The sequence below is a fragment of the Helianthus annuus genome, chromosome 4 (assembly GCF_002127325.2).
Source record: "Helianthus annuus cultivar XRQ/B chromosome 4, HanXRQr2.0-SUNRISE, whole genome shotgun sequence".
Classification (NCBI taxonomy): Eukaryota; Viridiplantae; Streptophyta; class Magnoliopsida; order Asterales; family Asteraceae; genus Helianthus; species Helianthus annuus.
The window spans coordinates 16,785,441-16,798,980 of record NC_035436.2 but is presented as its reverse complement, the minus strand read 5'-3'; the positions used below and the strand labels follow the sequence as shown (position 1 = coordinate 16,798,980).

General features: G+C 34.2%; 1 protein-coding gene across 5 annotated transcripts; it reads right to left on the bottom strand.

Annotated features, from left to right (window-relative positions):
- Positions 1–307: 307 nt before the first annotated feature.
- Positions 308–13,101, bottom strand: LOC110935864 (serine/threonine-protein kinase BLUS1). 5 transcript variants are annotated; one of them, XM_022178208.2, is made up of 22 exons: positions 12,904–13,101; positions 12,477–12,753; positions 11,342–11,596; positions 10,998–11,122; positions 9,923–9,967; positions 9,754–9,835; positions 9,580–9,648; positions 9,314–9,484; positions 9,105–9,170; positions 8,661–8,729; positions 7,825–7,959; positions 7,676–7,719; positions 6,627–6,812; positions 5,647–5,756; positions 4,073–4,167; positions 3,959–3,997; positions 2,499–2,585; positions 2,372–2,411; positions 1,987–2,048; positions 1,717–1,778; positions 1,181–1,232; positions 308–495 (listed from the first exon to the last, which is right to left on the bottom strand). In XM_022178208.2, the coding sequence occupies exons 2-22, from the start codon at positions 12,690–12,692 to the stop codon at positions 490–492; spliced, it is 2,016 nt and encodes a 671-aa protein (XP_022033900.1). In that variant the 5' UTR covers positions 12,693–12,753; positions 12,904–13,101; the 3' UTR covers positions 308–489. The 5 variants fall into 5 exon arrangements, with proteins under 5 accessions (XP_022033900.1, XP_022033902.1, XP_022033904.1 ...); XM_022178210.2 differs by having other exon boundaries at positions 2,378–2,411; XM_022178212.2 differs by having other exon boundaries at positions 2,390–2,411.
- Between the last annotated feature and the right edge of the window lie 439 nt (positions 13,102–13,540).

The following is a 13,540-nucleotide window of genomic DNA, read 5'->3' as shown; positions in this document are numbered from 1 at the left end:
GCTCCAAAACCGACTATTCATACACCGAGCAATCCATATACCCAAATCAACCATCGGATATGTAATTTCCAATAAAGTTTATCTTATCCGGCCATTTAAAAATGCTACACAACACATTTTGCCAGTTCTAATCATCTGTGCTTATTAAGAATAAATGGAGGCCATAAATTGATTTTTTGCTCCAACCGACTATCATCCGAATACCCAAATTGGTTACATGGATTTTAATTTTTTATAACGTTTATCTTATCCGACCCATTTAACATTACATGACACATTTTGCCAGCTCTAGAACTTCGTGCTTATGAAAAAGAAATGAAAGCCATAAATGAAAATTTGGCAAACACCAAAACATAAAGAGGTGAAAAGAATAATTTAGGCCACAAGCCTAACAACAAATAATAACAAAAACCACATCACATTTTGAACCTTTTATGTCATAAGCAATCTTGGATAAAAAAAAGATCGGTTTGGTTAGGTGGCGGTAACTCACACCTGCAAAAAAAAAAAAAAAGTGAAATAAAGATGTTAAGGGGTTCCGAGTGAAACAAGTATAAAAGAGTTGCCATGACAATTTATGTCCCGACACAAAATAAGCGGCGGTTTTGAGTTTGGAGTGAATAGATTTTAGTCATGAATGAGTAAAGTGGGTAAGAAGGGTGTAAATGGGTTGGACCCGCATAACCGATTCATGACATGGGTAACCCATTTATATATAAACATGTTGAATGGTTCAACATGTAGACACAACCCGTTTAGACCCGCTTATCAAAAGTAGTTTTATGCTTGTATAAATATATCACATTCCCTAAGAATTTATGGGTTGTAAATTGTGATAACTTCCATTTTATCGTGTTACACACGTTGTGTCATTCATTAAGTCATTCATTAACTGTGTTCTACATGTCCTGTTGTGTCATTAACCATGCTATTTGTGTTAATTAACTATTTAGATTTCACCATGTTAAATAGGTTGTGTCGTGTAACTTATTAAACGTGTGTTAGTATTTGTAAGTGGCATGTTTAGCTAAACGAGTCATGAGTATAGCATGTCAACACGACATGCTTAACACGTTACACGCTTAACACGTTACACGCCCCTAATTGGAGCTTTAACCCGTATTGCTTCATCATATTTAAGGAATAGAATTATTAAACGAGACATGATAAACACTTTGACCTGTGTATTTCCTGCTTTATATCTCTGGAGCTCTTCCTGTTTACATAAAAGCCTACACACAGAAAAGACCTTTTTATATAATAATTGTTGAGTAGCGGTTCTGTTTGCGGTATGCGCATATAATGTATATATGTGTGGGCCCTCGGGGGGCAAAAGTGAAAGTGCACTAATGTTAACGTTATTACTAATTTCGTGAAAATAACGTCAAAAAGAGAGGGACGGTTAATCATGCATCATGTGGTGGCGTTGATAGCCGAAAGACGAGGGGGTACATGCACTAATCGGCTTTTGTCCCATTTGCTGAGTGTTATGTGTCTTATGTCTATGGTTTGATGCAAAACTACTATTGAGCCGGGGGTCTCACTGGAAACAGCCTCTCTATTCCTACGGGGTAGAGGTAAGGCTGTCTATATCTTACCCTCCTCAGACCCTACCTTAGCTTTGCTATTGGTGGGATTTACCGAGTACGATGATGATGATATTGATGATGTTAAGTAGCAGTTATCAGAAGGTGTTTATGAACTGGTGTCTAGTACCTTCGATGTAAATCGGTTATCTCATTAAGTAGTTCTTTTTCTTTATCGTCAGTTGCCACTAGCTGCAAATAAAGATGATAATAGATTAACAAAAATGTTATTTACGTTCTGTTTTTAGGTAGGCCTTTAACGAAGTGAACAGCAAACCGTTCATATAGTTTGTTTATTTATTAAACGAACATGAACGAGATATATTTCATTTCCGTTTATTAGAATGAACAAAACTTTTCAATCATGAATGTTTATTTGCAATTATGACCAGATTCATACCATCGATTTTTCTAGTCTAGTGATGTTGGCTGCTGTGCATGCAGCGTCTAAGCCGCTGTTGCCTGAAAACAAAACATATATGAAAAATAGCAGTAGTAAATTTTGAAGGGTTGATTAGGGTCCTGTTTATCTCTAACGGGTCAAACAAAAAATAGCCAAAAACATAAAGGATCAAACAGGAAAGCCTCTCAACGAGTATTTTTAATACATAAACATCCTAATCACTACTGACAAACAAATTGTTATAAAAAGTTTCACAATTCTGGACAGTAAGTGTTTTGGATCAACCAAACCCGGCCGTTTCCCTCTTGACCCGTATATGTTTTGACCCGTTACCCAACCCTCCCATGCATGGAACGAAGTGTAATTATAAAGATAGTTATACCCCGACCTGTAGCCTCACCGGTAGAACCTGAAATGTCATTCTGTAAGTGATAACATGTAAGTGTTATTTTATTGCTTTATAAAAAGTGAAAAAAACCTGCAAAAATACTTGTTTAACTGACAGATACCCTTTGGAGATGAGTGGCTTGATTTTGTGGCATTGAAGTAGTATCCACTTGAGACAACTGAGGGCCAGGTGGATGTTCAATTATTACCTACACGCGGTATAGAAAACACTAAAAATTAATGAAAACATGACAAAGGCCAAGCCATTATTTCAACTTCTTTATGATTACCGTAAGGACATCTAACAAAAAGCGGATATAGTGATGAATTGTTGATATACCAACAGCTGGTAAATACAAATCTCATGATGTAAAATAGTTATACATAAACGTGGTAATGTTAGCGCATTTACCTAGGAATGGGCGGATTCAGGTTCACAAAATTTAGCTAAAGATGTGACGTGTCAAGATCGAATGGTCAAAAAGTCACCCAAATTGTATTATTAATGCACAGTACCCCGTAAATTTTGTATTCAACAAAATACCTCTAACCTTACATGTGGGTCTACATATAAAAAACTCCTAAACCATTGTACAAAAACAACTGCCATCGGAACAATATACTTTTGTAATCATTAGAGCCATAAACGAACCTAACGTTCAGTGAACACTTCTTGAACCGTTCGGCGGGAAGTTTATTTATGCCCGTTCGTTTAATAAATGAATACGAACAAGGAATTTCGTTTGTTAAGTTAAACGAACAAGCATGAATAGAGGTTGCGTTTGTTCGTTTATGTTCGTGAACGTTCGGTAACATGTTCATTTATGTTCGCTCGTTTATATTCATTTGTGTTCGTTCATTTAAAGGTTTTTATGTTGCATCTTTGTTTATTGTTTTTATATTTTATAATTTTGAAACCCTAGTTATCCTATATGCCTTCCCCAACATCCCTCATTTGACCATTTTAATTTCAGTTTGTGTTAAAGTTGACAAATTTCTTAATTTTGTGTTAATCATGTTTCTGATAATTATGTCAACCGTGTTGGGATAATTATGTCAAATGCTTATTTATTTTTTGGTGGATTCTTCATAATCTTTGTGATGAAAAATACATATTTTATTCTAAAATGAATATATACCCGTGTGTATTCGTTTGTGTTCATTTATGTTCATGAACATTTGTTTGAGTTCACTTGCATTTGGTAAGTGTTCGTGAACAGTTCATGAACAAGTTCATTTCCATAATGAACGAACACAAACAAGAAATCTCGTTCGTTAAGCATTCATGAACAGTTCATGAACATGCTCATTCCTTAATGAACGGTCGGTTCGTTTACAGCCCTAGTAATCAGATTTGACATATTAGTTAATTACAATTTACAAAAAAAAATAAAAAAAAAAAAGATTAGAGTGTTGAACTACAAGTGCTTGGATGAACCCAACCCGCACATCACATTTCGCCCCGTGCTAAAATTACGCATTTTGGCTTGCTACGCCAGCTGTCTATTTTGCCACGCATTCACCAAAATACTATAAATTGAACTTTAGAAATGGAAGACAATGTTAGGCAAAATAACAGTACCTGCATGTTCGGGCTCTTTAGCGGTGAAGTTGAAGCTACCTACAAAAAATAATATTTGGTAGTTACAATCTAAATGCACATGGCGATCTTTAAAAAAATGGAAAAACAAATTACCTTATCCGTGTCGGGATCCTCAGAAGTAACTTTAAAACGGCCTTTTTGTTGAATAACTTGGCACTTCGATTTCTCATCTTGTTCATCACTAGTTACTGTTACACCAATATGTTAACAGAAAATGGACAAGAAATATTAGATGACGCAGAGCAGAAGCAATAAAAACAACAAGAGAATAATTCTCAAAGGAAAAGTTGTAATTTCTTAATCAATTAGAAGTTCACTATTATAACAGGGGATTCTAAATTTGCTAGGTTTGTCAAATTTTCGAATACAAATAGACATTTACTATTACCAGTTTGCTAAACACCAAGACATTTAAAAAAAAATCCCCTACGGATACCAGATTGGGTTTGGCTTGACATGATAAGAGTACTTTGTTCGATCTTTGCTAGTTTATAGATAACTAGAATTACGACCCGCCGCAATGCGGCGGGGATTCTTTAGTTATAACTAAGTCGATTTAAGACGCGCACGTTATGTTGAACCTGTCAAACGGGAAAAAATAGACGATGTAAAAACGTTCACCCACACACGCACGTTGCGTCGTGTTAACTCGTAAAATTTAGAACTAAACATAAAAACGTTAAACCAAAGACGCACGTTCCGATGTGTTAAGTCACAAAATTTAGAACGAAGTATAAAGCGAAAAATTTGCAGAAAACAAAAACTATAAAGGACCAAAGCTGAAAATAAAAAAAAAGTTGTGAGGATAGATTGCAAAAGATAAAAAGTTTTGTGTTAAAAGTAAAAAAAAAACAAATAGTTTTGGGTTAAAAGTAATTTATGAAATACTTTTGGGTAAAAAGTAAAAAAAATTAATTTTTTTAAAAAACCCCCAAAAGCCAAGGTTTTAACAACCATATGCATAACCATTTTTTGTTTAAAAAACCCCCAAAAGCCAAGATTACCACACATAAGTAAAAAAAATCAAAGTGGTTAAATTGCAAAAGATGGAAACTTTTGAATTAGAAGTGAAAAATCAAATTAATCAAAGTGGTTAAATCGTATAAGATAGAAACTTTTGAATTAGAAGTGAAAAATCAAATTAATCAAAAGGGTTAAATTACTAAAGATTAAAACTTTAAACTTAAATTGTCAAATATTAAAACTTTAAGGTTAAAAGGAAACAAAGATTAAACTTTAAACTTAAATTGTTAAAGATAAAAACTTTAGGGTAAAAAAGAAAAATTCTAGTTTTTTTTTTTTGAAAAACTCCCTAAGCACATGTTACAACACATGTATGCATATTCAAGTTGCTTATTTATATGTTAATAATAATTAATGCATTGACTAAGATTGAAAATGAAAGGCAATGGTATCATATAAAAAATCCAAATGTTTGGAAATAATTGGTTTTAGAGGTTGTGCATTAAAAAAAAATTAATAAAATTTGAGCGACTTTCAGCAGGACCCATTTGACCTTTTTTAGATAACAAAAACAACCCAAAAAACCAACCAAATTTATAAGTATATGGGTCGAAAAGCCACCTATAGGAATCATAACAATTAAGATATTGAATACAATAATGAAGCTGTTAAGTAAAAGATCAAACTGAAAAGTGAAAACTCACGTATTGGTTTAGGTATTTTATCAGATGCCACATCATCTGATATCAAGAGGCATTGAGATCCATTAGCGGTAGGGACTTCATGATTCTGACTTTGCAACTTGCCACTGAAACTTGCATTGAATAAAAAAAAAAGAATAGCCACATATATAATGAATATTCAAAGCAATAATATGAACTATTTATGGTTATAAGAATATAAAAATACATGGTGCCTCAAGTGTTAATTACACAACGGGAAGACTGTTTCCAGAACCATTAAGCAGCAAAAGCGTTTAAAAGTGAAGAAGAAATAAATATAGTTAAAAATATTCCATGAAGATATGCATATGCAAAAAAATTATAATAAAAAAGGTGCCAAATCGGCCCATTTACTTATGAATGCGCTGATTTCAGTTATGGAGTAGGTGTATTTTTGGGTTGATGTTTAGGAATATGAATCATTACTTGATTCCAAGTGTCTAGAAATATATGCAAGTCTAGACATATAATAAAATTTAGAGTAAAAGGTCATTTTCGTCCCTGAGGTTTGGCCACTTTGGCAACGTTCGTCCAATGGTTTGTTATTCCGCATCTGGATCCAAAAGGTTTGAAATCTAGCCATTTTTATCCGGCATGTTAACTCTATCCATTTTCTCCGTTAAGTCAGGGGTATTTTCGGCGTTTTTGTTAACTTAAAGGGTAACTTGGTCATTTTCAATTTATGTACAAGCATTAAAAATACCTCTGGCCGAATCCGTTAGACTTAGACCGAATTGCCCTTTAAGTTAACAAAAAAGACAAAAATACCCTTGACTTAACGAAGAAAATGGATGGAGTTAACGAGTCAGATGAAAATGGGAAGATTTCAAACCTTTTGGATCCAGATGCGGAAAAACAAACCATTGGACAGAAGTCCCAAAACTGATCAAACCTCAGGGACGAAAATGGCAATTTACTCTAAAGTTTACTCTAAATACAATTATATGAGTGAGATGTCATACTCATTGACTGGAATGCATCCAGATGAAGCTTCTCCTTGGTGCGAATGAGATCCGATTCCATTAACAGGTTTTCTAGTAATATCCAAGTTGCATTTTCCAGCAATATCGCTCTTCTTGCAATTTTCATTATGTGAAGAACAGTTCTGCAAGCTCGGGTCTCCATTGGTAGAACTCTCATATTTGCCTCTGAAAATGTAAGTGTGACAAATGAAGGCCATCCACAGGATATAATGTAAAAGAACATATGGTAATAGATAGATCTGTAAATGAACCGAACGAACACGAACAGAGGCATGTTCATGTTCGTTTATTAACTTTAACTGAACACTAACACGAACATATAATCGAACACATTTTTTTGCTCATGTCCGTTTATTATAAAAATAGTCATGTTCGTTTATTATAAAAATAGTCGTGTTCATTTATGTTCATTTAAAACCTAAACGAACAATTCACCAACGTAAACAAACATAATTTAACAAACAATAAACACAACAAATGGACACAGTTGAACAAACATAAATGAGCACAAATGAACATAATTGACTAAACATAAAGGAATTTTTTATATAAATTAGTGATTAGTAAACATAAATTCCATTGGAAAACCCATTTTTATTACTACAAAGTCCAACTACCGTCCAATTACCGATTAGTCATATTTATATAAGTACTAGAAAGTTCCTTTTATATTCACTACAAAGTCCAATTACCGCCCAATTACCGATTAGTCATATTTATATAAGTAGTAGAAAGTTCCTTTTATATTCAATATTTTATATAAATATAACTACTTATTTAAATTGAAACGAACGTTCACGAACATAAATGAACGAACAAAACATGTGTTCATGTTCGTTCATTTATTACGTAAACGAACTTCCCGCCGAACAAGTTCACGGACAGTTCATGAACGTGAGTTGTTTACAGGCCTAGTAATAGATAAAAATTTAAGCACATACAAATATGTATTATAGAACTTCGTCTATGCAGAGGATATATAGCATAGTGATTAATAAAATGGTGTGATTAAACCGAAGTTAACATACACTGAGAATGTTGCAGTAGAGTTGAGAATTGAAGCAGGTCCTGCCTGCAACAAGTTCAACCATTAGTTATAAAAGCAAAGAAATAAATAATATTAATGATAATAAGGCGTGTATGTGTGTATATATATATATAAAAGCTATTAACATACAGAATCTGTAGCTTTTGAAGCCTTGCTCGTGTATGATAATTGATGTGGTAGTTCCTTTTCACCAGCACCAGTCCCATTGAAAGAAATTGCGTCCCGTAACTGATCTTTGTCAGTTATAGTTTCCTCATCCGGTATCTTGTTACATAAATCAAATCGTTCAGAATGGTTGTTTACGTTTGTCTAAGTTAAACCAAGGATGGTCAAATAGTCAATAGTGCCATTGATATAACGTAGAGGTGGCAGATTTGACTTTTTAATTTACAAACGGGTCAAGTTGGGTCGTGGTTTATCTCAAACTGATCAAACACGTAGAATGTCACCAAATTCTATTTCGAGTAAAATACCATTTTCGTCCCTGAGGTTTGGCCAGTTTTGCTACTTTCGTCCAAAGGTTTGTTTATCCGCATCTGGATCCAAAAGGTTTGAAATCTTGCCATTTTCATCCGGCTCGTTAACTCCATTAATTTTTCTCTGTTAAGTCAAGGGTATTTTTGTCTTTTTTGTTAACTTAAAGGGCAATTCGGTCTTTTTCACTTTATGTAAAAAGACCGAATACCCCTAGAAATACCGAATTGCCCTTTAAGTTAACAAAAAGACGCCTGAATTAAAAGTGAAAAATGGATGGAGTTAATGGGCTGAATGAAAATGAAAAGATTTCAAACCTTTTGGATCCAGATGTGGAAAAACAAACCTTTGGACGAAAGTCGCAAAACTGGCCAAACCTCAAGGACGAAAATGACATTTTGCTCTTCTATTTTTGATAAATACAAACCCAACCCGCCTGACCCACCTCTAACATAACATAAGTGCTTTAAAATGAGTATAAAGTACAATACCAAGGATGCCTGAGCTTTCAAATCATCAAGGTCAAAGTCCCAGCTGCTAATACCTCTTTTGTACTCGTTCTAAAACAAATTTTTACAAACATCGTTAGGAACTGAAAACAATGAACACAAGAAAAAAGAATTTTTTACTCCAAACACCAAATGAGTTAGGAAGTGTGACAGATGTGTGAAAGAAGAAATGAAAGGAAATCAAAACGTAACTCAACGGGCTCAGTCAAAATTTAACTGATAGCATATAGGACTTGTTTTCGCAACTATTGTCCACTAGGAGAAAAATATATCAACGGGATGTTTGGATGTGTGCTTTGAAAGTGACTATATGATATTAAATAATCAAAATATTATAAGCAGTTGTAATCAAAAGGCCTGAAAATAGTGTCTGAATGTTCATTTTCTGTTTATAGGTGTGATATCCGACAATCAGGTGTGGCATACCTGTGACATTTCTTCCTTCTGTCCATCTGGTATTTTCTTTTGCACAAGCATATATTCTTCCTTTTTCTATTATTCCAACATATCAATTATAGAAGATTAAAATGGCATATATAGATAAGATAAAATCATAATAATCTCAATTGTCTACTTTAATGACACGTATAAGGATAACATGTGATAAATAAGAATAACAGGAAGAATAGAGAAACCTTCAATGCCTGAAGGCGATCACCAAGTGTTGGCAGGCCTTCTAAAAGCTTACGTGCAATAAACTCATTAGATCTAGCTTGTTTGAAAAAGGAATGCTTAAGTAGCTTCTTTGAAGTAGGACGTTTCGAAGGATCTTTAACCAAACAGCTTGCAATCATCTGCTTAAAAGACTTTGCACAGATAGCAGACAACACAAATATCAGGCAATATGATCGATCACTAAGTGGTAAATTGTAAAAAATAAATAAATAAACTATTAAAATACCTTAGAAAACTTCTTGTCCCTCTCATAGTCAAGACCAGGAGGTGCATTTTGCAATGTCATGAGCAAAACCTATCATTTCCAAAAGTAATTGAAGTTCTGATGACATGGTTTGAGATATAAAACCAACCAATAGCACCAAAGTAAACAATGCATGTAGTTGCAAGATGGATGTACCTTCATTGGAGGATATTTTGAAAAAGGAGCATGACCATGAGCAAGCTCCAGAGCTGTAATGCCAAAGGACCAGATATCAGCCCTGCAGAAATATTAAGAGAATATATATATTAAATTTTCCACTATTTTGGCCTTGCTAAATTGATGAAATAAAACGAGAATTACTGACTTGAAGTCATAGCCATGTAATTGTTCCATAACCTCAGGTGCCATCCTGTAAAAATGTTAAGAATGCAGTAAGTATAACTCCAGCTAAAGGCATGTACACTGCGGTTCATATTAATTTGAAATATGATATATAAAATATTAAAAATAAGAGTAAATTACAAAAATCGTCCTTTATGTATGTCACTTATTGCAAACTGTGTCCTTTGTCTTCAATAATTACAGAAAATGTACTCGATGTTTGCAAACTCTTGCAAGTTATGTCCTTTAGCCCTAACTCAGTTAAATTTTGTGGTTAAATCGGACCAATTGGACCCAACATGAGGATATTTTTGTGGTTAAATCTGACCAAATGGACCCCACATGAGAGTAAAATGACCAAAATACCCTCATGTGGGGTGCATTTGGTCAGATTTAACCACAAAAAATTAACTGAGTTAGGGCTAAAGGACATAACTTGCAAGACTTTGCAAATATCGAGTATGTTTTCTGTAATTATTAAAGACAAAGGACACAGTTTGCAATAAGTGACATACATAAAGGACAATTTTTGTAATTTACTCTAAAAATAATTCATATATAGTATTTAGAGCAAAATGCCATTTTCATCTATGAGGTTTTGCTACTTTTGCAACTTTCGTCCAAAAGTTTGTTTTTCCGCATCTAGATCCAAAAGGTTTGAAATCTTGCCATTTTCATCCAACTCGTTAACTCCATCCATTTTTTAACATTAAATGAGGGGATATTTTCGTCTTTTTAGACATTTTGTGATGATTAAAGGGTTTGGGTGGGGAGAAAGTCAAGAGAGGTGGATCTTTATTTCTTATAGTGCTTATTATTTAATAATAATGTCTAAAAAGACGGAAATGCCCCTCATTTAATGGAGAAAAATGGATGGAGTTAACGAGTCTGATGAAAACGGCAAGATTTCAAACCTTTTGGATCCAGATGCAGATAAACAAACCTTTGGATGAAAGTCGCAAAAGTAGCCAAACCTCAGGAACAAAAATGGCATTTTACTCTAGTATTTATGCAAATATAAAATATATATATATATATATATATATATATATATATACCAGCAGGGGGTCCCAACAAATGTATTCCTTGTGCGTTGTCTATCTCCAGAATTAAACAGGCAAGCAGAAACACCGAGATCACCAAGCTTGATTGCACCTCGCTCACAGATGAGAATATTTCCAGCCTATTGAAACAGCCAAAAAAATGTACCTGAAACATGGTTTAAACATCTACGCAAAGTAGAAACGGTTTCACTTCAATAAATTTTCATAGCACAGTGATGCACTAGGGAAAAAATACACTTGCAACTCTTAACCAATCATCTTTTACAAACAAATAAATATCTCTAACTCTTAAGACATTTGTGTTTAAATGAGAAAAAAAAAGGAAAAAAAAAACTCACTTTGATATCACGATGAATGATACCGTGATCATGAAGATACACCAATGCCTTTAATACTTCGCGCAGTATAGTTGCAATAACAACTTCCTCAAAACCCTCAGGATGCGCAGACTTCAATATGTGGAGACAAGAACCACCAGGCATAAAAGGCATGACAACCCATACATTATGGTCGTTTACAAACGAACAATGTGATTTAAGAACATTTGGATGATCAACCAGGAACATTGTCTGAGCTTCACGTGATATATTGTTCTGATAACATATTAACAAACGAACAATGAGATAATTAATGAGTGTACCAGTCAAACATAAATTAGGTTCCTACGTAGTCATAAACCAAATTTCTATAAATTTTAAGTGCAAACAAGAGAATTCATCCACAGCTCAATTAACAACAAATGTCCAATATCTGTAACAAATGTTCAAGGTTCATCAACAGGGATTCTTTGTTGTTTTTATTTGTTATCTAATATCATCAAATCATGACCCTGCAGAAGTAGGTGTTAAATGTTCATAAGGATCATGTTTTCAATAAGTAGACGTGTAAAAAGTGTCTGTCAAACTACTATAACCAACATGTCACACTTTTCAAAAATAACATTCAATGGGAATATCTGTCTTAAAATTAGAATAAAAGAGAGTAACCATCAACTCAGCAAGTGGCATTGTGGCAATACACCATTAGCTACGTGTCAGAATCCTCATTCCATCTTATCAATTGTAAAGACCAAAAGAGCATAACCATCAATAGCATAAGCCTATTTCCGAAAACAGCAACGAAGTCTAGCGTTTCAAGACTCGTTCAATCTTTTATCATTGATCACAAATAGGACTTACATAACTTCAATGAGCAGATATATGATTGTCATCATGGAAAATAACTATGCACAGTTCAAAGTAATCTCTCAACTACCAAATTTCAAGTCAATAGAGTCACAAAGCTGTCGAAGCCTAATCTATAACTCCTCAAATATCACTATGCAGTTCAATTCATCAGGCAAAACTCACAACCTACAGTTCTATCAACCATACCACAGATTCAAAACCATAGGACAATATATACATGAAATCAATCCAGATTACTCGTATATACCACCAAAACCAACAACAACAATGCACAAACAGAATTTACCAAATCGACACTGCCGCGTTCAAAATCGAGAACTTTAATCGCAACAATCTCATTGTTCGGAAGACACTTTGCTCGAAAAACCGAAGCACTGACGCCTTGCCCTATCTCCTCATACAGAGCATAATGCTCTGCTCCGACTGGAAACTTCTTCTTCTCCATTTCATCCACTCGCAAATCAAACAACAAGTTTATAAATAAACAAAATCTATTGAACATCAAACACAACGCAGATTCGGCTCGCAGGAACTCTTCGGATCCGAATCCTACAATAATTCTTCTTCAAAAACAAAAACGCCGATCAGGATTACGATTAGGTTTACGACTACGATTACGATTAATAAACTATATAATTATGAATTAACGTGTGCAACAGATGCGTAAACCTAATTTTGAGATTAATTTTACGTAGAAGAGCGTGAAGGCTTACAGGAATTGATATTCGGTTCATGATTGTTGTAATGATAGCGGCAAAATCAAGCGATCGCCGGCGAGTTTGAGGCGTTTTCCGGTGAGTGAATTAACATTTAAGAGAGAGAAATGGCGCCAACTGGAACACCGAACGAGCAGGTAGCTATTGCATGCTTTGGTATTCTGCCACATGTTATATGATGACGAGGAGTTAGTAGGGGTTGATTGGAAGAGTTATTTTAAGAGATCTACAAATCAATTTGAAAAAGAAAAAAAAAACTATTATTTATTACTAGTTTGTAGGGCCGCAAATGAACCGAATGAACAAGGACACAGCCTTGTTCGTGTACAATATGTGTCTACAAACTGTTTATGAACACTTACCGAATCGGATTTTTTGTTCGTGTTCGTTTGTTAAGGAAATGAATGTGTTCGTATTCGTTTGTGTTTGTTCGTTAAATTTGTACCAGAAAAAGACGAACACAAATGAAGGCAAACAAACACAAATAAGTGTTCATGAACAAAAACAAACACAAACCACATCTATCTTGTACCGAGAATGACGAAGAACACGAGCGCAAAAACCCTAAATTGAAGACTGGAATGAGAGCGAGGGCGTAGTTGCGTCACATCTACTTGGAATGAGAGCAGGAAAG